This window comes from Chrysemys picta, chromosome 3, assembly GCF_011386835.1.
Source record: "Chrysemys picta bellii isolate R12L10 chromosome 3, ASM1138683v2, whole genome shotgun sequence".
Classification (NCBI taxonomy): Eukaryota; Metazoa; Chordata; order Testudines; family Emydidae; genus Chrysemys; species Chrysemys picta.
In genome coordinates, this window is record NC_088793.1 from 197,309,877 (window position 1) to 197,335,530 (window position 25,654).

At 40.3% G+C, this 25,654-nt stretch overlaps 1 protein-coding gene and 1 long non-coding RNA gene across 3 annotated transcripts in view; one reads left to right on the forward strand and one right to left on the reverse strand.

Moving 5' to 3' along the window:
- The window catches only part of ESF1 (ESF1 nucleolar pre-rRNA processing protein homolog), a 63,434-nt gene extending 59,630 nt beyond the window's left edge, over positions 1–3,804 (forward strand). For both annotated transcript variants that reach the window (XM_008173612.4, XM_008173614.3), the window contains 2 exons: positions 1,901–2,047; positions 2,931–3,804. In XM_008173612.4, the coding sequence (XP_008171834.2) occupies positions 1,901–2,047; positions 2,931–3,224 (441 nt within the window). In that variant the 3' untranslated portion in view covers positions 3,225–3,804. The remainder of the gene's footprint in view (positions 1–1,900; positions 2,048–2,930) is intronic.
- LOC103306515 (uncharacterized) overlaps positions 289–25,654 on the reverse strand; it is a 35,712-nt gene continuing 10,346 nt past the window's right edge. Inside the window, exons 2-3 of the long non-coding RNA XR_509484.4 lie at positions 11,154–11,236; positions 289–10,418 (exon numbers count right to left, since the gene is read on the reverse strand). This is a non-coding gene — a long non-coding RNA (uncharacterized LOC103306515). The remainder of the gene's footprint in view (positions 10,419–11,153; positions 11,237–25,654) is intronic.

Sequence of the window (25,654 nt, forward strand, 5' to 3'; positions counted from 1 at the left end):
GTTGGTATTCCATTATTTAACAGTGTGATTAATGGCGATTAATTCTTTGTTTTAATTGCGTGAGTTAACTGCGATTGACAGCCCTAATTTAAATCAAGGCAATTTAAAACACCAAGTGGAAATCTTCAATTTAAATAATTGATTTTAATAACGTTTTCAATTTAGTTTTTTTTTTTTTTTTAAAGAGAGATGCATTCTCGCTGGTTGATATACCCACTAAAACATGTTGATTTACAAATAAATATAGAGCCTTTAAACTAGATTTGGTACATCTTTTTTGCTACCCAGGAGGGCACGCTGTAATTATACACATTTATTTAAGCAATTACATAGTTGAATATTTTCAGATTCGTGTTAACTGTACATTTTTAGTATGTTAGAAAATAGTGAATGACGGGTGAAATCGTAAATATTCATAATTTGAAAAGTGAACCACTATACAATAGGAGTATGCCCAGGTGGGCTCAGTGGATAATCCTAATGAGATACACGATGGTGTCTCATGGAATCAGAAAGTGGGTCCCAATGCCTATGATGACTTTGCCAGTCTCTTGCACCCCGTAGCAAAGCCCCTGGATTTCCCAGAGGATCACGGCCTTAACACAGTACAAGATCTATTGTTCCATAATTATAAAGCTTTACTTCAAAGCTAGATGATTTCCCCTTAGTTTTCTTTATATAAAAAAACCGCCTTTAACTAAAGTTTTTGATAGCGGCTCATGGATTCAGCATATTTATTTAAATGTTTTAAGAGATTGTAATAAGCTTAGGCCTTAACATATTTTGTATTACATTCAGATTTCATTTTAATCAGGTTTATTTTTGAGGAAAACTTGTAACTTAAATAACAAATTAAAAATCAGATTTAAATAAAAACCTGCTTTTTTTTTTAACCATTTTCCTCCCAAAAATAAATAAATCACTGATTTGTTTTTTTTATCCATCCTGACCCAGATGTCAAGAACTGTGAGACATACTGCTAGCGGAAAGGAAATTATCAGACATTTTTTGTTCCCTAAAGGCTTAGTTATTCCACTCCAGTAAAAGTTAGTTTTTCTTTTTCTTTTAACTAATGTTATGCTTAAATAGTTATTTCCCATTTGTAGAAATAGCTAAGTTAGACTATTCAAAGTTATTTAGCACTATCCTGAATTCATGCCCTGGCCTGGGGTTTTTATTTCTCATTAGTGTGGATGGAGTTTAATCACAGAATTTCTTTGCTTTTGTTAGTGTGTGCCCCAAACTTAATTTCTTCTTTCTATTTAAACATCTGGTTTTTCACAAGTAAAAACTATCTTTCATAAGATAAGAATTGTCTTGAAACTTTTTTCATTTCTATGTTATAAATGTCAGTGTTGAGATCACATAAGTCTCTGAACTCTTGTAAGTGGAATGTTTAACCATATGGTCACTGTGAAGATGAAAATGAGTGACAATGATTATATTTAATTAGAGAGAAACCTTTCTGGGTTGTTCTTTATTTAAAAATAAAAATCCGCTACGTGAGAGTTTAAAAAACAAATAAAATGCTTTAAGGTAAGCACAGATGGTTGTGGAATGTAGCCCATGTCACAATCCTACAAAGAGGCTAAATTGAATATAGAAATAACAGTCTTGTGGAAATGAGAATAAAACCTTTACCTGCTGTGCTGTACTACTGAGTATAACACTCATTGAATAGTACTGTAGTTTTCCTCCTCCTCAGTTCTCCAAACGTTTTAGAAGACATATTTAATATTATAATCAACATTACTATGTTTTATAATTGCTTGCAATCTGTTTACAAATTACAACTGTTCCCCTGGAGCCTGGAAATCTTGAGTGCTCATGTTTCAGAAGGAACATGTGTATTCCATACTCCACAAAAAGTTATGTAAATGGGCTCTTCTTATTGTAACAGGCTGAAATGGCACTGCTTATGATGGATGATGATGAGGATGACAGAAGACATTTTAACTATGAGAAGATTGTAGAACAACAGAACCTGAGCAAGAAGAAAAAGAAACAACTAATGAAAAAGGAGGAGTTGTTAGAAGATGACTTTCAGGTAATACTAAGACAGATTCCTAGTATTGAAATGTAATAGAATTTAGTAGTATCTCTACTTTTTCAAGAGGAGTGGATTGGAATTCTGATGTAAGAATTGTACCTCAGTAATATGGTTTGACAACATTTTAACAGTGCAATTGAATATAAACCTCTTTATAATACTCCTACACAGGAAAAGGCTGGTATTCTAATACTGGGATCAAACAAGGATACAACTTCAATCAGTCCATGTTGCTTTTGAATATTTGTTACCGACATGTACATGTGCCTATCACCATAGGACCTGGGTGCACTTTACATGGCTTAGATTATAAGCAATATTTCCCTAATAAAGAAAGGAAAACCAGACTATGTATAGGGATTTAAGGAGACAGAATTCACTCTTCAAGATCACATGCAATCTCTTGGCTGGAATATTGATTATTGCCCTTCTCATGGCCTGTTTGCACTGGCTCTTTCCCTGCTCGCTTATTCTTAACCAACAAGTAATGTCTTCGTTGGCCCACTTTTTGTGATATACAGGTTTTGCACAGGTGTGTCTCCTGTATGTTGACTCTCCCACACCACCTTGCACACAATGCAAAGGACAGAGGAATCCGCCACACTTAGGTGAAATTCACCCTCCATGAATATGTAGTTTAATTTAATCAGCCTGACCAAATTCTGAGAACTACCATTTGAAATTTAAATATTAAAGTCTAGATTCCAGCTTAAGTAAGATCTGACTTAGGCAATTAGTGTTGCCTATATCTTGTACACATTCTGTCATTTAAATAGGATTGCAATATTTTCTGGTATATTACATTTTCTGTCCTGTTTCTCAATATTATTTTTCATTGGTAGTAAGGTTAACTGAAATAGGTTCTCTTTTCTATCTTCAGGTGAATGTTGCTGATACAAGGTTTCAAGCACTGTATACTTCTCACTTGTTTAATTTGGATCCTTCTGATCCAAACTTCAAAAAGACAAAAGCAGTGGAAAAAATTTTGGAGGAGAAAGCTCGCCGAAGAGAACAAAAGCAGCAGAATCTTGCAAAACAGATGCAGGAGAATGAGATTGGAAAGACGGGAAACATCACTAAGAAATCTGTAGATCCTGCTTTATCAATGCTAATAAAATCTATCAAAAATAAAACAGAACAATTTCAAGCCAGAAAGAAACTGAAAATAAAATAAAATCCAGTTGTTTGGCTTTCCTCAGTCCAGTCTCTACTCCTTGTAAAATGGAAAAATTCATAATAACTTTATGGATGTTGAATCCCATAAACTGTAAGGGTTTCTGAAGGATTAGTGCCAGTGTTGGGGCTTGGGAGTGAACTATAGACAACCGATTGCAATACCATCTTTCCCCCTCGCACAAATACCTCCTTGGAATAGTATATTTGTAAAATAGTTCACAAACAGCATGTTTGACAAAATTAATTTACCTGGAGCTGTTTATTTCATAACACCATTTCAGTTAAAACTAATAGAAATGTTAAAGATGGTTACAAAGAACTTCCTTAGTTATAGTAATGGACACATTTATAAACGAGTGTTTGTGACTTTAGGTCCTGATATGATTTTTAGATTTAAAAAAAACTTTGGAATTTCATAATGGTGTTTTTAATACTCCATGAGTCTGTAAATACAATGTTACTGATGAAGATAATTTTAATATAACTGACAGTGAAGATGAGTTGGATGAATTTTGTTTCTTAGTCAAGAGCTATGTGGATAACTTGTGAAATAACTAATAAAAATATATTGTACTTTATTAATAATACTTTTCACTTCTATAATCTTCTAAGGATTCCAGAGCACTACAGAAACATTTAGTGAAATTCTCTGATTTAGGAGAGATTCTCATGTACAGCAGCGAAACTGAAACAATTAAGGTCAAACTTTAATGCCCAAAGTTAGGTATCAAAATCCATTTTTCGCCACCTTAAGGTTGTGTCTATTGGGCATTTTCTTAAATTTCTCCCAATGTTGCATTGCTGTTAGTGTAACTCTACTGACCGTTGCAATGCTAGGAGTGCTAGTGTAGACCAGATGTCCAAAAGAGGCCTATATGACACGGTTAAAAGCACCAGAGCAGGGCTATGTTAGTGCTACCACTAGTGGAACAGTGGAAAAATGTGTGATAGAAGGGTAGCACAAAGGGCCTGTTTTTCAGAAGCGTTGAACTCATTCCATCCAGTGTGTCATCCTGCTCTAGTTCTCTTTGCTGCATCAACTCTGATAAAAATGCATAAATGTAACATAAAGCACTCATTAGAACTGTGGGGCTGGAGATGGTCCTGTAATTGTGAACAAGCTCATGAGCTTCTACCTCCCTAAGCAGCTCTATTTCTGTAAACTACTGGTATATTTATCTAACCCTTTGCTTGGGCATGAGAACCCTGAATAGCACAGCCAGGAGTGTTGCACTCTTGTTAAGAAGCTGCTTGAGAAGGCCCATTGATAGTAAATTTAGTAGCAGAGCTGGTTGATAAAATGTTAAGGGTTGACTGGGAAAAAAAACAAAAAAACACTAGCAGTGTACTCAGAAGGAGGTAAGTGCATGAAAATAGTTAATTGCTGCTCCTGCTACTTGACACTATGCAATGTATGTATAAAGATAAACATACCAACTGAATACAGTCTGAACCTGTTTACAAAATTAGTTTGTCAGAAGGGTTAATACATGTGTCCCAAAAAAATCCTCCTCCAACGAAAATATTTTAACCATATATATAAAAAAAGAAATTAGAATGCAAATAAAATTTCACTAAAACAACTATTAAAAGCAGTAAACCAATCAAAATGTCTTGCACACATGAAGTAAATACAGATGGATGTTCACTGAAGCAGATGGTCCTTCAATGTCAAAATACTAACTTTTAGTAAAACCAGTTTTTATGCAGACAGATTAAGAAAATGAGAGAAACCACATATTCAATTGCAGGTAATTAGTGTTAAAAACTGACGTGTACAGTGAGAAATGTAATGTGGAAATAAAAACAGGTGATTTCACAAGAGTTTGTATAAAGGAGTTCTGGAAGTGAAGAGCCAAAATTACATTTTATTGATCACTTGTGCAGCTTTACTGGAAAGCCTCCAGATTCACTTCTAAAATAGCTCAACTGAATGGTTGGGCAAATTAATAGACCTTGACCTGTTGACCAGCTCAGGTGGTGCTACAGAACTTACCCAGAGCAAACAAGCTCTTGATACATGGTTTGGAGCCAGCCATCTGAGCTAGCCAGGGCTTCGCTACCTGCCGTCAGCAAAGAGAAATAAACCCCACCAGAATTGAGGACTTCAGTGTACACCATGGACCAATTTACTGATGTTCAGCTGGACATAGACTCAAAATAATCAAAAGGAAACAGGACAATTTATAGTAGAATTTCCTGCAGAAAGTGCAGACTCGTGCAGCAGAAGTGGAGGTAGCTGCTAAATGAAGAAGCTATCAGCCATGAGTGCTCTAAGTACAAATCCACATCTAATATGCATGATGGAAAAGTACCAGTGTCGCTTATTCAGTACGTGCAATCTCCCCCTCTTGTGGTTGATTTCCGAATGTGCTTTAAATTTACATTGCTAAATAATACTCCAATAAGCCACTTCTGCATATAGCGGTTATTCAACAGTATATAGAGGTCTGTGTTTTAATGCATCTCAATTGTCTCTTCAGTCTCCAGGTGTGAGTAATTAAGGTTGTGAAAAGCTGCTGAAAACGTTAAAAATCACCTCTAAGGACCAGGTCATTGAGTTTGGCATGGACAACTTTCACATTGTGAAATGTGCTGTTCTGCACTGTATGCAGCAAGGCTCTAGATTACGTTAGAAGGTGGACAATTGTAGAACACATGGAAAGGGCTAAACCAACAATGAAAAGAAATGAAAATGAGGCTGAAACTGCAGGACCATTGAAAACAGTACAGAAACAATGCACTGTGACAGGATCATTCCAGCATTTTTGTGTATTTAAAAAAAAACTTCTGAAAATACAGACGCAAGTATTTAGTTAATGTAAGAAATATGAACTGCAATGCTATTTTATTTTATTATAGTGGTTGATGGCACAGTTAGGTGTCAAACTTGTTTGAAAATTGTCAATATATCAGTAAAATGTGTTCAACTGATACCTACATATATTCTGGCTAGGAAAACTAAAGTTCAGTGTCTCATATTAATTGTGGGAAAACATGGATTTTTATGCTTTTTATTCAGATAATGTTGTGACACTGAGCTATTTTGGGTTCATATGGATTCTACGTATTGATTTGCTAATAAATAGTATGCACTCCCACAATGCTGGAAATTACTGAAGAAGTTGCTTGGTAGGGACTCACTTAAAATTTAAGAAGGCTTGATCCATTCTAAGCTCTATTTTCATTTCCCTTTCCTTACTTTATTTTGAGTGAGGTCTGGGTGTAGGAAGATTTTAAAAGAAAGCTGTTTGAGTGATAGGGCTCTTAAAAATGTTACCCTGTTCCTGATGTTTTAAAAATGTGCTTAACAGTCAAATCAGAAATGAAAATGATTATTTAATTTCATTTGACCGTGAAGACCTCTCCAACCACCATCTTGTCCCCAGCTTCATATTCCTGGCCAAAATAATTGAGAAGATAGGAATCACCAAACGTCAACAATGTGACATCATCCAACAACCTGGATGCCTCATAATCGGGGTTCAGACCAGGGCACAGAACAGGCACAGCTCTAATGGCACTACAAAATGATCTCATGGCCATAGATACAGACAAGATGTCCATGCTCATACTGCTGGTCTTTGGCACAGTGTACTACAAGATACTGATAACCTGAATAGATGGCCAGGCACTATGGTGGCTCCAGTCATTTCTCTCCAGCTGAACTTAGAGTGGTTCCTCCTCTCTGAAGACCCTTGTGACAAAGTGAGAATTCTCTGTAATAATTTTATGAATCCTAATTGTGCTTCATTTTGCCTCTGTACTTTGCATTGCTACCCAGTAGGGTGGGGGAGAAAGGGTTAAGACTGCTCTTGGGGCAGAACAGAAGATATGAGGTGTGTGTGTCACCTGGCTGTCTGGATGGAATGAACAGGTCATTAAAGAACTGGTTGAAACAAACTCCAAATAATGGAGGATCCAGAGAGCCAATGAAAACCCCCCAATGACTGAACAATCAACCCTTAAGAGCGACAAGCTCCAACAGGCAGCTCCATTCATCATGGCTCTGTCTGAAGCCAAAGGACTGAAAGTAATTGTTTTTTGGAAGAGGCTTGACAGTGCTCACAGGGGACTGGAAAAGGGAACCTGAAATTAAGTCCAGAGCAGCATGGCTGATGGCAGTGGCTTGGCCAGGTGGATTACGTCTTAACATTTATTTCTCTATGTTAACGTAAGGACTGCAAATGTGTTCCAGTTAACTAATAAACTCTACTCTGTTTTGAAAGCATTGCCTGGGGGCTCTTTAAAATCTAGCGCATCCTGTGGATCCCTGACCGCCTTCACCCCGAGAGTCCCATAGGGATTCATACTCTTTCCTCTTCAATATCTACATGGGATGACGGGGTGAGATAGTGAGATGCCATGGACTCAGCTGCCACCAGCATGCTGATGATGTTCAACTATATATTTCATATTTAACTGACACAACCGCCAGTGCTTGTAAGATGTCAGAATGCCTGCAAGAAAATCAGCTTTTGGATGAAGAGCAGCTGGCTCAAACTGAACCCAGGCACAACAGAAGTGATGCTGGTTGGAAAGGGGAAATGTTACGGAGAATTAGCGGAGATGTTATCTCCACCTTTCGTTAAAGGCGCACAGCCTCCATTCATCAAAGTGGTGTGAAACTTTTTCACTTCATGCATTAATCCTGGATGACCAGGTAGTATCAGTTTCTAAAAATGCCTTTTGTCACCTCCAGCTTGCTAGAAAATTTAGCCCCTTCTTCCCAGATGAGGACCTGGCTATATGTATTTGTTACTTCCAGGCTGGATTACTGTAATTCACTGTATCCGAAGCTGAATGTGAAGATGGTGCAAACAGAGTCCATCTGGTACAGAATGTGACTGCCTGCTTTCGCCACGACTTAGGTATCTATGAGCACTTCAGGCCTATGTTCAGATCCGTGTACTTTCTCCCAGTCAGCTTCCTGGGCATGTTTAAAGCCTTGATCCTCATTTTCAAAGCAATTACATCAGAGACAGAATTTTGATCTATCAACCATTGCAACTGCTGTTCTCCGGGACAATGCAGATGGTAAAGCTCAGGATGAAGGGTTTCAGAGTATAGGGCAAAGCATTTCCAGGGGCTCGAGCTATGTAACGAATTTCCAGAGATCAGGCAAATTCAGAGTCTGACCATCTTTAAGAAACTATAACCTTTCTCTTCAACAAAGCCTTTAAACCATCAAAACGATACTCACGCCACAAAAACCCTCTTTACACAGTAAATCCCTAACATCCCCCTCAAAAGAGAGGATGAGAATTAATAAAATCTAACAAAACAAAAGCCTTACCAAGCAAGAACTTTGAAAAGGGAGAAGTGCCAGATACTCCATGAAGTTCACTAGGGACTTCTTATTTCTGATCTTACATGGAACGTGCCCAGTTACTATGGTGGTGGGCAGCCATATGAAACCCTAAGATAGATAGAATAGCAAACATTCCATCCACTTATTTCTCCAGCAGAACTATTATAAAGGAAAGGTTTAAAAAGATTTGGGAAAACAAATTAAAAGGTCAGCAGTGCTGATGGAGCTGGAATCAAATTGTATGTTGTATTGCATCACCTGCGCATATAGATGTATTGTGTTTCCTCTTTGGAAGTAGTAGTTTTGGTAAGCTATTTTGAACCATATTACTCTGTTCTTGTTTTTAGTCTTGTGTCCAGAGATGGCAGGGAAGCCCAGCCTGTATTTAACAGCCAGAATAAGACATGGTAGACAAAAATGTATAAATAGAAATTTGAAAAGGCACAGGTATGGGTTTAAAAATGGTTGAAAAAAATGGTTGATTGTATTTTGCAGCTGTATTTACATGGAAACTTCCCAGAGAGATTTGCCATACCAAATAGCAATGTATGGTATAAATGGTGCTGTATTCAGTGTCCAGTCCGATGCATCTTATTTGCTTTTCTTGAATATTCAGATTCTCAGACCGTCTTATATTAGGGATCTTTGTTTTGATGCATTTTGCCTGAAAGTCATTTGGTCTCAGTCCACCATTTAATTTGAAATCCCTCCTTTGTTGAAGGTGACCTACCCTATTGAGTTTTGAGAAAATTTAGCTAATGATCCAAGAGAGAAAGTAGCAGCGGAATTCAGTTGAGTGAAATCTTTGAACAAAACATCCTTGATTAAGTTAGCTAAAGACCATTTCCTAGCCAATGCCATTGGATTATAGAGAAAGCAATACAAACTAATGTGCAACAGCCTACAATATCAATAGTTATTTGGCAAACTCTAGTCATTGAGAGTTACATCTGTGAAGTGCTGTACCTATTTTAGACTATGTACACACTACAGCTTACATCCATATAAGTTATGTCTCTCAGGGGTGTGATGAGCCACTCCCGTGAACAACAAAAGTTACACCGACCTAAGTGCCAGGGTTGACAGTGCTATGTCGGTAGGATAGCTTCTCCCGCTGCCATAGCTACCGCCGTTCGTGGAGACTGGAGTAATTAAGTCAATGGGCGAGCCAATAAATTCAGTCTTTGCCATCGTTCTTCCATGGGAGTACGGAAAGCGTATCGTTGGGGTAGTGTGGCCTCTGTCTATGCTCCTAGCATCTGTTTTGTGGATGTACAATACACCAGTTTGCAGAACTGTAAATGTAGCACATTTTTACAAATATTAAAAAATTGCTATGAACAAAAACAGCCACGGTTGTTAATCAGTGGATAGGATGTGGTTACAACTACATTTGGAGCTTTAACAGTGTAATAATAATTAAGACCCCCTTAAAGATTTGGATTTGGACCTCATCTAGAGACCCAATGTTTTTATTTAATGAATTTTCACTCTGTAGTGTGGGTGAGGGGCCACTGTTGAGTCTTATTGCAGTACTTCTGTAGCATGATAACAAATGAGAACCTGAAGTCACATCTTGAAAAATTTTATTTTTCCTTCACAAATGTACTGGAAAAAGCAAGCAGACTAATTGGCTATTAGCTGATGTAATAGCATGTGTCAGAACATATCTGTCTTATTGCTAGTCTCAAATTAATACATCTCCTTTCAAACACAAGGATGAGGCACTTTTTCCTGCATTGCTATAAATCTCTTCTAGTCCAATTGCGTACTTTAGCCACTTCTTGAAATTCTTTGGAGTATACTAATTTCAACCAGGGCTAGATGGTTTCGTTCATCTGGCAATGGAGGACCCCTCCTTATGGGCGACTCTCTACCCTCCTGTGCAGAAGGAGAAAGGATGTTCAGTTGCCTCTTCCTGGATTCAAGGATTCGCACTAGTGGCTCAATCCTGCACGATTCTGAGCACTCTACCCCCAGTCTAGCAAAGTACTTAAGCATAGATATGCTTAACTTTAAATCAGTGGGACTGCTGTTTAAATACTTTGCTGAGACAGTCAATTCTAGGAGAAGAATGGGTGTAGTAGGGGGAGGGCTGGGGAAATGCACAGCATCCCAAATTGGCCCTGACAATCTTAGGAGTTGATGATAACACTGTGCCAGTTTGTGTTGTTTTATTCCCACCTACCCTTCCCCCACTCCAACTACAGCAGCCGCAGTATGAGTTGCAGGTCCATTGGAACTTCACGGCCAGGAAACCGAAAAAGGCACAGAGGCACAGGCCTTTGGGGAAGATTCTTGCCTTCAAAGGATCCCGGGGGAACTCTACCCTGGCATGGCAGCAGGTCCCACAGTCCTTCCATGGGAGGTACAAAACTTCCCCTGCCAATAAGATGACATAGGAAGGATCCATGCCAGGGCCCATTGGCTGAGATTTCCTCCCCAAGAGTCTCCTCACTTCAGCATTTACCATGGGATCTGGGCCTGGGTTTTAACCTCAGTCTTCCTAGCACTTTCTTCACTTGAAGAATAACAAGCCTTTCTATTTATTTAGCATCTGCTCTCTAACAGGATCCCAAAACACTTCCATTGTTATATACACAGGGCTCACTTTACCTGCCACTGGAATGCACTCTCCCGTGCAGTGGAACAGGGCAGCCATTCTTATCCTACAATGCTATGCAACCATGGGCTTTTTCCTATAGGAAGGGAAAACGAAGGATGTTTTCAAACACAACAATATGGCACATTTTTAAGGAAGGCAGAATGTAATTACCCAAATTAGAAAAGAATCATTATTATAGTAGTGCCCAGAGGCTCCAGAGAGAATTAGGGCTCCATTGTATTTGTTCAATGGGATTTCTTACAAGCCATAAAGTTAAGCAAATGCACAAGTGTTTGCAGGATCAGAGCTGTGGAGTTGGACATGATCTTTGCCAGGAATAGCTTACTCAGTTTCTTCAAATGAACTGGGCAGAATGAGAACGGGTTATCAATACATACCAACCCTACTGTATTATTTGTATTGCTACAATGCTAAATTTAAGCAAAAGTCATAAATTTGGGCAAAGTTTGTGTAGCTTTCATTTTAAAATTGTTTTAACATTGGCTACAGCTACTCCAGATCAAGGGTTAACTATTGTATCTGAAATGAGAGTTTATTAGCGTGATCAGAGATATGGGTCCAGATCTAATGCATCCAAGGGTGCTAAGGGAGTTGGCTGATGTGATTGCAGAGTCATTGGCCATTATCTTTGAAAACTCGTGGCAATCGGGGGAGGTCCCGCACGATTGGAAAAAGGCAAATATAGTGTCCATCTTTTAAAAAGGAGAATCTGGGGAACAAGCCTCACTTTAATCCCTGGAAAAATCATGAAGCCAGGTCCTCGAGGAATCCATTTTGAAGCACTTGGAGGAGAGGAAGGTGATCAGGAACAGTCAGCATGGATTCACCAAAAGCAAGTCATGCCTGACCAACCTGATTGCCTTCTCTGATGAGATAACTGGCTCTGTGGATATGGGGAAAGCGGTGGACATGATATACCTTGACTTTAGCAAAGCTTTTGATACGGTCTCCCACAGTATTCTTGCCAGCAAGTTAAAAACGTATAGATTGGATGAATGGACTATAAAATGGATAGAAAGCTCGCTAGATCATCGGGCTCAAGGGGTAGTGATCAACGGCTCCATGTCTAGTTGGCAGCTGGTATCAAGTGGAGTGCCTTGGGGGTTGGTCTTGGGCCTGGTTTTGTTCAACATCTTCATTAATGATCTGGATGATGGGATGGATTGTACCCTCAGCAAGTGGGGGGAGGGGTAGATACGCTGGAGTGTAGGGATAGGGTCCAGAGTGACCTAGACAAATTGGAGGATTGGGCCAAAAGAAATCTGATGAGGTTCAATAAGGACAAGTGCAGAGTCCTGCACTTAGGACGGAAGAATCCCATGCACTGCTACAGGCTGGGGACTGACTGGTTAAGCAGCAGTTCTGCAGAAAAGGACCTAGGGATTACAGTGGACGAGAAGCTGGATATGAGTCAATAATGTGTCCTTGTTGCCAAGAAGGCTAACGGCATATTGGGCTGCATTAGTAGGAGTATTGCCAGCAGATCAAAGGAAGTGATTATGCCCCTCTATTTGGCACCGGTGAGGCCACATCTGGAGTATTGCGTCCAGTTTTGGGCCCTCCAGTACAGAAAGGATGTGGACAAATTGGAGAGAGTCCAGTGGAGGGCAATGAAAATGATTAGGGGGCTGGGGCAAATGACTTACGAGGAGAGGCTGAGGGAACTGGGCTTATTTAGTCTGCAGAAGAGAAGAGTGAGGGGGGATTTGATACCAGTCTTCAATTACCTCAAGGGGGGTTCCAAAGAGGATGGAGCTAGGCTGTTCTTAGTGGTGGCAGATGACAGAACAAAAAGCAATGGTCTCAAGTTGCAGTGGGGAGGTCTAGGTTGGATATTAAGAAACACTATTTCACTAGGAGGGTGGTGAAGCACTGGAATGCGTTACCTTGGGAGGTGGTGGAATCTCCATCCTTAGAGGTTTTTAAGGCCCGGCTTAACAAAGCCCCGGCTGGGATGATTTAGTTGGTGTTGGTCCTGCTTTGAGGAGGGGGTTGGACTAGATGACCGCCTGAGGTCTCTTCCAACCCTAATCTTCTATGATTCTATGATATTCTGGTCTGGCTTAGTCAGGATTTTATTGGAACATTTTCATTGCAGAGCTTTAGCAAGAAACTTCATTTTAAGGGAATGTGCAAAACATGCACGTTGTGTTCTTTCCTCCTAATAAAGTACTTGTCATTCTTTAGATTTGTAAACTCTTCAGGTTGTCTATTTACTCTGTACAGCAACAGAACAATGGAGTCTGAACCCAGGTTGGGACCTCTGGGTACTACCATAATATAAATATTTTATAATAATAATTGCACACATTGAAACTTGCATTTACAGTGGAATCCACATTATAATTTTAACTATTCCAGCCATGCAGACTACTGTGCTTATTTTTAGTGGTTAGATTTGGGGGTTAGCTTTGAGTGTAGTTTAAGAAGGTTATAAAATATTATTAGAAAACGTTTCTTTCTGAACCAGGGGCATTTCTTGCCCACCCAAAATTCTCATTGCTTTTGGCACTGGGAATTTGGGCTGTGTAAGGGATGCACACCAGGAGCCCTGTATTTCTTTCCCAGACCACCACTCTGAGGCCAATAAACTTCATTAGGCATATATTAGCATTCCACAGTAGCTAAAAAGCAGCAGTCATGTGAGTTCTAATAAGGCTAAACACTAATGGTTAAGTGACCCTAATGTCAATAGTTCTGCAAAGCACAAATAAAGTGATGGTCTATGTAAAACTACTTTCTCCCTCATCAGATACGCACCTCCATGTCTCTTTGTGACAGTAAACACTGGTGAGTCTCACTGTTTGAACTACATATGCAAGTGTTTTTACACACCTCTAAACAAATCTAATACTTGCATTATAAAAAGCACTATATTTGATTGGCTTAAAATTCATGATATTTTTAAAAGACTGATTAAATAAGGGTTCTTTTTATTTGCTCTCTGGATTTTGAACCTTTAGGGGTGGCTAGGTTCATGTTTTCAAACTTTACTGTACAACCATGAGGGCAAAAAACTTACTTTTTAAAATGAAAACTGAGATTCTCACCTACCAACATGCTTCCAGGAGCTGGGTCTTTAAGAAAAACACCAAAAATCAGGAGACTCGTGATAAAATCATGAGTTGTGCTGTTAAAACAACACACAAAAGCCCTCACCCACAACCATTAAAATATGGCTTTGTTTTCTATTTTATTTTATGGCAGGTAATTGGCAAAAGCAGTAGCAACTGTGTAGAGTATCAGTTTAAAAAAACAACACCAAACAAACCCAGGATTGTTAAAAATGAGATGGATCTAATTCTTCCAACAGTATGGGAAGGCTAGTATGAAACAGTTCTCCTCTAAGGCTGGCAGTCATTAGAGTGATTACTGAAAGTGTAAGTCAGATATTTAGAGATCTAATATTACAGGTTGAAACCACAAGAGGTTTTGATTTATTTAATAACAGAAAAAGATCAGACGACCAGAGATGAACACCCAGGCATGTTTTCTATTATTCCAGCCTTCCAAAATTAAATATATTATTTCCAATTAATAGCGACAGTTGGCTTTTATTCCCCTTTCATATTCCTACGGCGTCCAAAAATAACACTGCTAAACCATGCGGACATATTTCAAATAACTGCTGTTGCTGAAGAACAAAACAACCAACCAAAATGTTATATATACTACATTAAAGATAAAGTCTTGGAAACCTACAATATATATCAAACGATTAGAGTTATGCTTTTTTGCATTTGCCTTAAATCATAAGCCCAAATACTTTAATATTAATTTTGTAGCTGGGATAGTAATAAAGGCAACCAGGGTACTAGCCCTGAAAGAATGATTTTCATTACCTTTTATTTTATAACGTTACAATCGTAATTTTCAGCCTTTCTGGTAAGAACATTTAAACTCTATCTCATGCACTGGTTCAGGATGCTGTAATTCTGTGAATAATAATGCAAATGTGACAGGTCTGTTGCCTCCTGTACTTCCTGTATGCCTGGAATATAGTACTACAGATCTGGGAATGTTTTCCTCTGGTCTACATCATCCAACCAGAATGGGGTCATGTAAGGTCAGCAATGCCTCCACCCCACTAGTACACCTCTAATCCCTACTCAGAACAGCTCCAGTTCCTTATCTTGACCATTAAGTCTCCAACCAAATTGTTCTGCACTAGCAGGGCTATTAGAACAGCCCTGCTGCTGGCCTCTAGTGCATGCATTAGCAAACCTTACCCTTCTCCCAATACTGTAGATGCCCAGGTTTGCTTTGGCAGGATCCAAATGCTGGTTAGCTGTCCTGTGTGGACAACTGCCTTGAGGCCATGCCCCCTGCCCTCTCTTACGTGGACTGAACTCCCGTATCCTCATGAGATAGTGCTGCAAAAACTCAATGAATTCCAGGCCCAACAAATTGGCCCCCTCTCTTTTTATATTCCAAGGAAGAACAACAATTGTCAGAGTTCCATGTAAATCAAATTGCTCTCTGGTCCCCATGGTATCAAAATTCACAACCTTTAGCCTTATCCACAGTAGCAAAATTGCCCATTGTTGACAATGGCTGTCCACGAGTGCAGCTGAACATGGTTTGTCCTGTGTGCTAGGATTTATAGCCCCCATACCCTCACACGGTAACAAAGTTAGCAAGAAGTCCCTCAGCTGGAACTGGTTGCAGCTTCTATAAAAGAGTTCCCCTCAGAAGAGTAGAGGTGGCCTGAGGGGAAGATGTTTTTCTAGGGTTCCAGGAGGAAGTAGCCACTGACTGAGACAATTAGTGGGGTTATAAACATGCATGTGGGGATCTCTGCTGTGGCGTAGACAGAAGTCCACTACTAGTCTAGACAGGCAAGAGGAATTGGCTAATGCAGGTTGCCTGGGAACTGATGATTATGTTAACTTGGGAGGACGTAGCTAGTTTTGTTGTCCAGCACTGATTCAAATGCAATTAACTCTTCCTCTTAAAGGGGTAGATAAATAGCCACCTTGCAGGATTAAACATTGTAGTTAGGCTAGTTGCAGATACCCACTGTTAGCAAGAGGTAACATTACTAGTATACACAAGGTTATTGTGTAGAACAAACTTTATGGCAGGGAAAATAAACCTTAAAAGGAGAGCAAATATGGAGTACTATGACTACTTATTTACACAAGTCCCAGTGATGAAGAAACACAGAAATACCAGCTGTATGATTACGGTATCTAAAATAATGTTCTGTACCCTTCATGAAAGGATCTCCAAGCACATTTACAAAAATAAGTATTCTTTTGATGTTACAAGTGTGAGAACATAGGTACCAGAGAGGTTAAGTGACTTTGAAGATCACACAGTGAGTTCATGACAGGTCAGTATTAGAACCCTGAACTCCTGGCTTCCTGCTCTAAACGCTGGTAAGTGGTTTGTTCATAATTCTGTATAACAGCACTGAAGCAGCTTGTATTTTTGAAATGCCAAATACATCTCATTTGTCTCTTTACAGAGGGAAAATGCAGGTTTGTGCTTGGCTAGATGAAGCTATGGCAAAATCATAACTTTTTTTTAAAGAATGACACTTACAATTGAGTGTGGCATAGGACTTGGTTTTCCTGTAACAGTGTTGATAACTCTACATAGCACTGGAGACCATTTACTGCTACTCCTCGTCATTCCAACTATTCATGAACATTCTTAAAAGGAGCAAATCCACATCACAATAAACTGACAAGGTTGGGTCTTTTTAAACCACAAGTGGAGCTTAATGTGGTGGAACCGATTTGATGTTAATGTCTTTATTTAACACAGGAAACCCTTAGGGGAATGACAAACAAATGGCCAGTAAAGCAGAGGTTAAAGAGAACCCTTGTATAAGCTTAATGTAACTATGCAAAAGGCACTATTTCAGATGTTATAGTTTCATTTCGCTACCAGTTTTTCAGTGTATCAAACTTAATGGCCCTAACTGGCTACAAACTCTACTAAAAGTTGTAGTGGAGACCGGGTCCTACATTGTATCAGTGCAGGAAGATAAATGTCCTAAGTAGATCTAGAAGATGCATTTCCCAAACTTCAGCACAGATGCCCTACCCAAGATATTGCATGACTGAACAAATAGACAAAACCTAACTAAACAACAAAAAAGGTAAGAAAAAAAGTATTATTCCCACTTTACACTTGGGAAACTGAAGCATAGGTAGAGAAAGTGACCTGCCCAAAGTCAAATGTTGCAGAGCTGGGAAATGAATCAAGACATTCTGAGTCCCAATCCAGAGCTTTCACCACACGACTATCCCATAACTCTGAAAACACATAGTTTAAAGTATCTATGAAGGTATTGCCAAAAATTAGTTCTTTACTCATTAGACAAGCACATTTGTTAAAGTACTTCACATAGTTGAACTAATAGTAAGGCAGGATGAAAATGGGTTTACTAACCCCAAAATGACTATTGCCACAAATGATGCGCTCTCAGGAACACATCTGCTGCCAAGCAGAAATTTCCATTTTAATCAAAACAGCTGGCAGATTCATAAAGGATAAGATGTTTCTCATCATGTGCATCTCAGAACTCTGCATGAGCAAACTACACACAAACACAAAGGAGCCAAAACTGTATCAAAGGGAAAAACCATGTTTGTGAAATCAAATATGGAGTTTGTTTACCATTGTTTTCATATAAAAAAAGCTGATTTTTCTTTTTTTCTACTAGCTGATCTGTCACTGATCTGAAGGGAAAATCCTTTGCAGATGGGCAACCTTAATTTCAGTATTTCCTAACTTCTGAGCGTTTGACTTTGCAAAATTACATTTTTTTAATGTAATTTTAAAATATTTTTAAAGGGCAAAATGAAAACAGGGGAAATGCTATGTGGAACCATAACGACCCCCTACATGAGTCGACTGCAGGTTTGGGACATCTAGAACTGGAACACCAGACTTCTATCACTTGAACTAATCGAGTAACTAATAGCAGTAAAAGGCTGCCATCCTCTCTGCAGACTGGCCACTAGAGGGGGATAAGGCACTCCCTTTGCCAGTGGGTTTCACAGCAGCTTTCTGACAGCAGGGACTGTTGAGACTTGAGAATCTGGCCTTAAATTCTTTGTTCTGGAAGGGAATGTACTCTAGTGCTACAGATCCATTTACATACCCCCAAGCCTGGCTCTGTCCCATTCTGCACCTATCCACATGCCCCCCACTCCCAGCTCCTGCTCCCGATACTATCTACTTCCCTCTTCTTGTTGCCTGCATGCCAGCAATGGGAGCACTGAGAGCACTGGCGAGATGGTCTCCCTTTTTTTTTTGGCTTCTGTGCCCAGTAACACAACATTCCCCTACTGCCAGAAGGAAAAACTCCAGGAAAGTTCCTGCACAGCCCCTGCAACTCTGGAATGGAGGAAGCCCAGGACAAATGAAACATTCAAAGAAGCATGTGGAAGTGAGTCTCAGAGACTTGTAAACTAGCCAAATTTGTGAGGATTATTGCAGGGATGGCAAAAGGCACCTCATTGACACTCCCTCCCCCACCACATTTGAAGTCCCTTCTCCAAATCATGAAGGTTATAGAACATAAGAGCATAAGAACGGCCGTACCGGGTTAGACCAAAGGTCCATCTAGCCCAGTATCCTGTCTACTGACAGTGGCCAATGCCAGGTGCCCCAGAGGGAGTGAACCTAACAGGTAATGATCAAGCGATCTCTCTCCTGTCATCCATCTCCATCCTCTGACAAACAGTGGCTAGGGCCACCATTCCTTACCCATCCTGGCTAATAGCCATTAATGGACTTAACCACCATGAATTTATCCAGTTCTCTTTTAAACGCTGTTATAGTCCTAGCCTTCACAACCTCCTCAGGTAAGGTGTTCCACAAGTTGACTGTGCGCTGCGTGAAGAAGAACTTCCTTTTATTTGTTTTAAACCTGCTGCCTATTAATTTCATCTGGTGACCCCTAGTTCTTGTATTATGGGAATAAGTAAATAACTTTTCCTTATCCACTTTCTCCACATCACTCATGATTTTATATACCTTTATCATATCCCCCCTTAGTCACCTCTTTTCCAAGCTGAAGAGTCCTAGCCTCTTTAATCTCTCCTCATATGGGACCCATTCCAAACCCCTAATCATTTTAGTTGCCCTTTTCTGAAACTTTTCTAGTGCCAGTATATCTTTTTTGAGATGAGGAGACCACATCTGTCCGCAGTATTTGAGATGTGGGCGTACCATTGATTTATATAAGGGCAATAATATATTCTCAGTCTTATTCTCTATCCCCTTTTTAATGATTCCGAACATCCTGTTTGCTTTTTTGACCGCCTCAGCACATTGCGTGGACATCTTCAGAGAACTATCCACGATGACTCCAAGATCTTTTTCCTGACTAGGTTCTAGAGCTTCTCAATGAAATGGTTGTAAATATTTTAAATATGGGAAACAATGACATTTTCCCCTAAACTCAATCTCAGAAATAACTGAACTGTTTTAACTAAAACTTTCCCCAAAAAAATTCAGCCGGAGACAGCCTACCATTGAAAATTCTGGCCTAAATGGCTAAAGTGTGGCAGAGTTACAAGCAACTGAAAACAGTCTTATCACAGGAACCGTCAGGCAACTTTAACCACAGATGGCTTTACCAGCTCTACCTATAATTGTTATAAAGAAGATATAGGGAGAGCTTCCATTCTACCTGTTTCATAACACAAGAACAATGGGATATTCAATGAAAATGAAAGATGGGAAAATCAAAACTGATAAAGGAAATTTTTTTTTCACAGAACATGTAATTAGACTCCGGAACTCACTTTTACAGGATGCCATTAAGGCCAAATATTTAATAATATTAAAAAGAGTATTAGATGTTTATGTGAATAACAAGACTATCCAAAGTTGTCATAAGTAATAAATGTTGGAAGGGATATGAAACCTCATATTTCAGGATTTCAGACCATCTCTAACTATTAAAGATTAGAATGAGACCTAATGTGGGGGGTAGATTACATCCTCCTCTATAGCACCTGATACGGGCATCTATCAGGATGGACCTTGGGTCTGATCCAGTCTGTTAATTCCTGTTTCCTAAATAGTTTCACCAGCTTGGGGAATTCTGTGCCAAAAAATTAAAAATTCTGCACACAATATTTTAAAATGTGCAAAATGCTGCATATTTTATTTGTCAAAATGACAGTTTAATCATGCCAGTTTCAGTTATTTTGGTCATTTATTTCAAAATACCTGTCAGCAAGTATGTCTGTAACAATACAGACAAAAAAAAAAAAGATTCAGGATTTTTTTCTGACAAACACATTCCTTACTAGGCATGTTAATAAAACTACAATACAGAACCATATTTCCCGCACCCCTCAGAAGCAGTGCAAACGCTTGTGGGAGTCATGGGTAATGGAGGAGCTGAGGGAGCGGGAAGTAAAATTGTTGGGGGGGAGGAACTATTAGGGAGTTGGGGAGCCTCTCCTATGTAGACCCTGCCTAACCCCTAGCCTTTCCCATTCAGCTAGGCATAGCTGCACATGTCCCCATATGCCCTGCATCTTCACTCCCTCCTGTCTCCATATGTCCCTGCACCCACCCCATTCAGCCAGGCATAACTTCCCCTGACCCCATGTGTCCCTGCGCTCCCCTCTCCCCTATCGCCTTGCACCCTCACTCCCATTTAGCCCTGGCTCAATGTTGTCATCCCACTAACTCCTGTGTCCCCACCCCAGTCTGTCTCCCCCACTAGCCCTTCTGAACCCAAGTCTGAGCGACCCCCCAGCAGCCCCATGTGTCCTGCTCTGTCCGTTCCCCCCATATCCAGTGCCTCCTCACATGGCCCTACGGGCAGGGCATTGTGAGGAAGGCAACCTCTACCCTCTCCTTCTCTGCTGCTGGTTGCTCCCGCCCATGAGTCAGCTACAATCTTTTTTGGTGCCACATCAGCCCCTGATGAGCAAAAGGTGTAATTACAGCATGACCCCTCTAGCAGCTTCCCTTCGCCTCTCAGTGACAATCAATGATTCTGCGGGGCGGGGGGGGGAATCTCTGGGACATTAATTCTGCACTTGCACAGAATTCCCCCAGGCATAAGTAAGTTTATGGAAAACAGAAAAATTGGAGTTACAGTGATAAATCTGGTCCAAAGTTCCCCTTCATCCCCGCTTTTTTTAAACCACAGAGTGTAATTTTTCCTAGTTATCTGTAGAGGAATGTCATTCCAAAGATCCCAGTAAGGGCCCAATCCTGACATCCATATATAAGCAACACTCCCACTGACTCCAATGAACATATTCAAATGGAATTTTGCCTTCTAAAGGAATGTAGAATCAGGCATTGATGTTACACCAGTGCATCCCCTTCATGTAGATGTGCTGCACTAGTATAAAGTGGGGGTTATTTTAGTGCACCTTAATCCAGTAACATACTAAAATAAAATGCATTGGTGTAAACTCTGCTCTGTCCCCGTGCACTAGGTCTACATTAGTGCCCAGCTGAAGTTAGAGGTACAGATTTCCTTACTGTAGATAGAACCAAAAATAATTCTCAAGCAACTTCTTTATGAAAAGAAAGTAACTAAACTACTCTAACTACAGATGAAACAAGGACAAGAGGTACGGGAACAAGAAGAGAAAGACCTCTCAGTGAGTATTAAACCTCTAGATCAGATAAGTTGCCATTGAACTAAATTGTCTAAACTATCTGATGTTTGGTTTTGGAATGAGTTTCTTTTTATTGTATGTTTTTAAAGAGGCTCTCATGCAATTTAAAATACTTTGATAGTTTTCATATTTCACAAAAATAAGCTTGTTCAACATAGTGTTATGATGATCCCATTGTGGTCTGTGAAAGCTGTGTTTAAGCACTCAGTGCCAAGCCAAGATGATTCCTTTCTTTTACAAGTGTTCAGAAAAATTCCTGTTCATTTCAAGATTCTTCCTGTATTCTTTCAAATCAAGTTTTCAGCATTGTTGCCCACTGAACTTCACCTAGCTGTGTTTCAAGCGCATTTTTCCTCTCTCTCCATATTGTATATGAAATCTTTTATTTCCTTAGTACAAAAAAAATGAGAATGTAATTTTCACCCTGTTGAAGTCAATGGGAGCATTGCCACTGACTTCAGTGGGGCCAGAAATTCGCCTCACACTTGAAAAATGTCCTCATACTTTTTACTACTTGTACTTCCTCTAGAACAATTACATATCAAATACATCTGTAGTCAACTGATTTTAGGCGCAGAAGAAACTTCTAATGTGTAACTCTAAATACAAAATGCATTATTCTAAAATGTCTGTACTCCATAAAGAGTCACTGTTAATCTACAACCAATGTGATATATGCCATCATGTGCCAGCAATGCCCCTCTGCCATGTACATTGGCCAAACCGGACAGTCTCTACGCAAAAGAACTAATGGACACAAATCTGACATCAGGAATCAAAATACTCAAAAACCAGTGGGAGAACACTTTAACCTGTCTGGTCATTCAGTGACAGACCTGCGGGTGGCTATATTACAACAGAAAAACTTCAAAAACAGACTCCAACGAGAGACTGCTGAGCTAGAATTGATATGCAAACTAGACACAATCAACTCCGGTTTGAATAAGGACTGGGAATGGCTGAGCCATTACAAACATTGAATCTATCTCCCCTTGTAAGTATTCTCACACTTCTTATCAAACTGTCTGTACTGGGCTAGCTTGATTATCACTTCAAAAGTTTTTTTTCTCTTAATTAATTGGCCTCTCAGAGTTGGTAAGACAACTCCCACCTGTTTATGCTCTCTGTATGTGTGTATATATATCGCCTCAATATATGTTCCATTCTATATGCATCCGAAGAAGTGGGCTGTAGTCCACGAAAGCTTATGCTCTAATAAATTTGTTAGTCTCTAAGGTGCCACAAGTCCTCCTGTTCTTCTTTCTACAACCATTGTGTCTCAGAGAGACTGAAGAAGGGGGAATGTTTCAGTTTGCTTAGTTTATGCATTTGTCAACACTGTTGCTCTTTCCCTCATTGCTAGTCAGTTCATCAGTTTTCTCTGCGAGCTAGTCTACACTGGCATGCTAAATTGGTGCTGCTGAGATCGATGCAGCGGCGTCAATTTAGCGGGTCTGGAGAAGATGTGATAAGTCGATGGCAGAGCACTCTCCCGTCGGTTTCACTACTCCACCTCCCCGAGAGGTGGAAATAAAGTCAGTGGGAGAGCGTCTCCTGCCAACATAGCTCGGTGCAGATACCACGTTAAGTCGATGTAAGATATGTTACTTGGGGGTGTGTGATTTTTTCCCACCCCGAGCAGCATAATTTACATCGGTTTAAGTGGAATTATAGATAGACCAGGCCTGTGTATTGGTACTTCGCATGGTATCAAGGCTCAGAAACACTTAAAAATACAAATGCTTGCAGAACACCAAATACTGAAAGGGGAACATAGGGAAGAGTGATATGATCTTCAAGTAGAAATCATCTAGCTGCTAATTAAATTTTAGGCTATAGTCTTGCAGGCCCATGGGGAGCCCCACTGATCATAGAATCATAGGACTGGAAGGGACTTCGAGAGGTCATCTAGTTCAGTCCCCGGCACTCATGGCAGGACTAAGCATTATCTACCATTCCTGATAGGTGTTTGTCCAACCTGCTCTTAAAAATCTCTAATGATGGAGATTCCACAATCTCCTGAAGGCAATTTATTCCAGTGCTTAACCACTCTGACAGTTAGGAAGTTTTCCCTAATATCCAACCTAAGCCTTCCGTGCTGCAATTTAAGCCCATTGCTTCTTGTCCTATCCTCAGGGGTTAAGAACAACTACTTTTCTCCCTCCTCCTTGTAACAACCATTTATGTACTTGAAAACTGTTATGTCCCCTCTCTGTCTTCTCTTTTCCAGACTAAACAAACCCAATTTTTTCAATCTTCCTTCATAGGTCATGTTTTCTAGACCTTTAATCATTTTTGTCGCTCTTCTCGGGACTTTCTCCAATTTGTCCACATCTTTCCTGAAATGTGGTGCCCAGAACTGGACACAACACTCCAGTTGAGGCCTAATCAGCGCGGAGTAGAGTGGAAGAATTACTTCTCATGTCTTGCTTACAACACTCCTGCTAATACATCCAACAATGATGTTTGCTTTTTTTGCAACAGTGTTACACTATTGACTTATATTTAGCTTATGGTCCACTATGACCCCAAATTCCTTTCCGCAGTACTTCTTCCTAGGCAGTCATTTCCCATTTTGTATCTGTGCAACTGATTGTTCCTTCCTACGTGGAGTACTTTGCATTTGTCCTTATTGAATTTTATCCTATTTACTTCAGACAATTTCTCCAGTTTGTCCAGATCATTTTGAATTTAAATTCTATCCTCCAAAGCACTTGCAACCCCTCCCAGCTTGGTATCATCAAAAACTTTAAAAGTGTCATCTCTATGCCATTCTCTAAATCATTGATGAAGATATTGAATAGAACCAGACCCAGAAGTGATCCCTGTGGCACCTCACTCTTTATGCCCTTCCAGCATGACTGAATCACTGATAACTACTCTCTGGGAACAGTTTTCCTACCAATTTTGCATCCAACTTATAGTAGCTCTATCTAGGTTTCATTTCCCTAGTTTGTTTATGAGAAGGTCATGTGAGACAGTATCAAAAACTTTACTAAAGACAAGATATACCACGTCTACTGCTTCCCCCCTATCCACAAGGCTTGTTACCCTGTCAAAGAAAGCTATCGGGTTGGTGTGACATGATTTGTTCTTGACAAATCCATGCTGACTGTTACTTATCACCTTATTATCTTTTAGATCAGGGATGGGCAAACTTTTTGACCTGAGGGCCACATCTGGGTATGGAAATTGTATAGCGGGCCATGAATGCTCATGAAATTGTGTGTTGGAGTGCAGGAGGGGGTGAGGTCTCTAGCTGGGGGTGCGGGCTTTGTGGTGGGGCTGGGGATGAGGGTGCAGGAGGGTCCTCCAGGCTGGGACTGAGGGGTTTGGAGGGTGGGAGGGGGATCAAGGCTGGGGCAGGGGTGCAGGAGAGGGTCAAGGGTGCAGGCTCTGGGTGGCGCTTACCTCAAGCAGCTCCCAGAAGCAGTGGCATGTCCCCCGCTGACTCCTATACAGACGCGTGGCTAAGCAGTTCTGAGCACTGCCTCATCCGCAGGCGCCGCCCCAGCACCTCCCATTGGATGCGGTTCCCAGCCAATGGGAGCTGCGGGTGCCGTGCTTGGGGTGGGGGCAGCATGTGGAGCCCCCTGGCTACCCCTATGCATAGGAGGCAGACGGGGGACATGCCACTGCTTCCAGGAGCCGCACAGAGTGGGGCAAGCCCCTGACCCCACTCCCCAGCGGGAGCTCGAGGGCTGGATTAAAATGTCTGGAGGGCTCGATGCGGCCCTTGGGCTGTAGTTTGCCCACTCCTGTTCTAGATGTTTGCAAATTGATTGCTTAATTATTTGCTCCATTATCTTTCCGGGTACAGAAGTTAAGCTGACTGGTCTGTAATTCCCCAGGTTGTCCTTATTTCCCTTTTTATA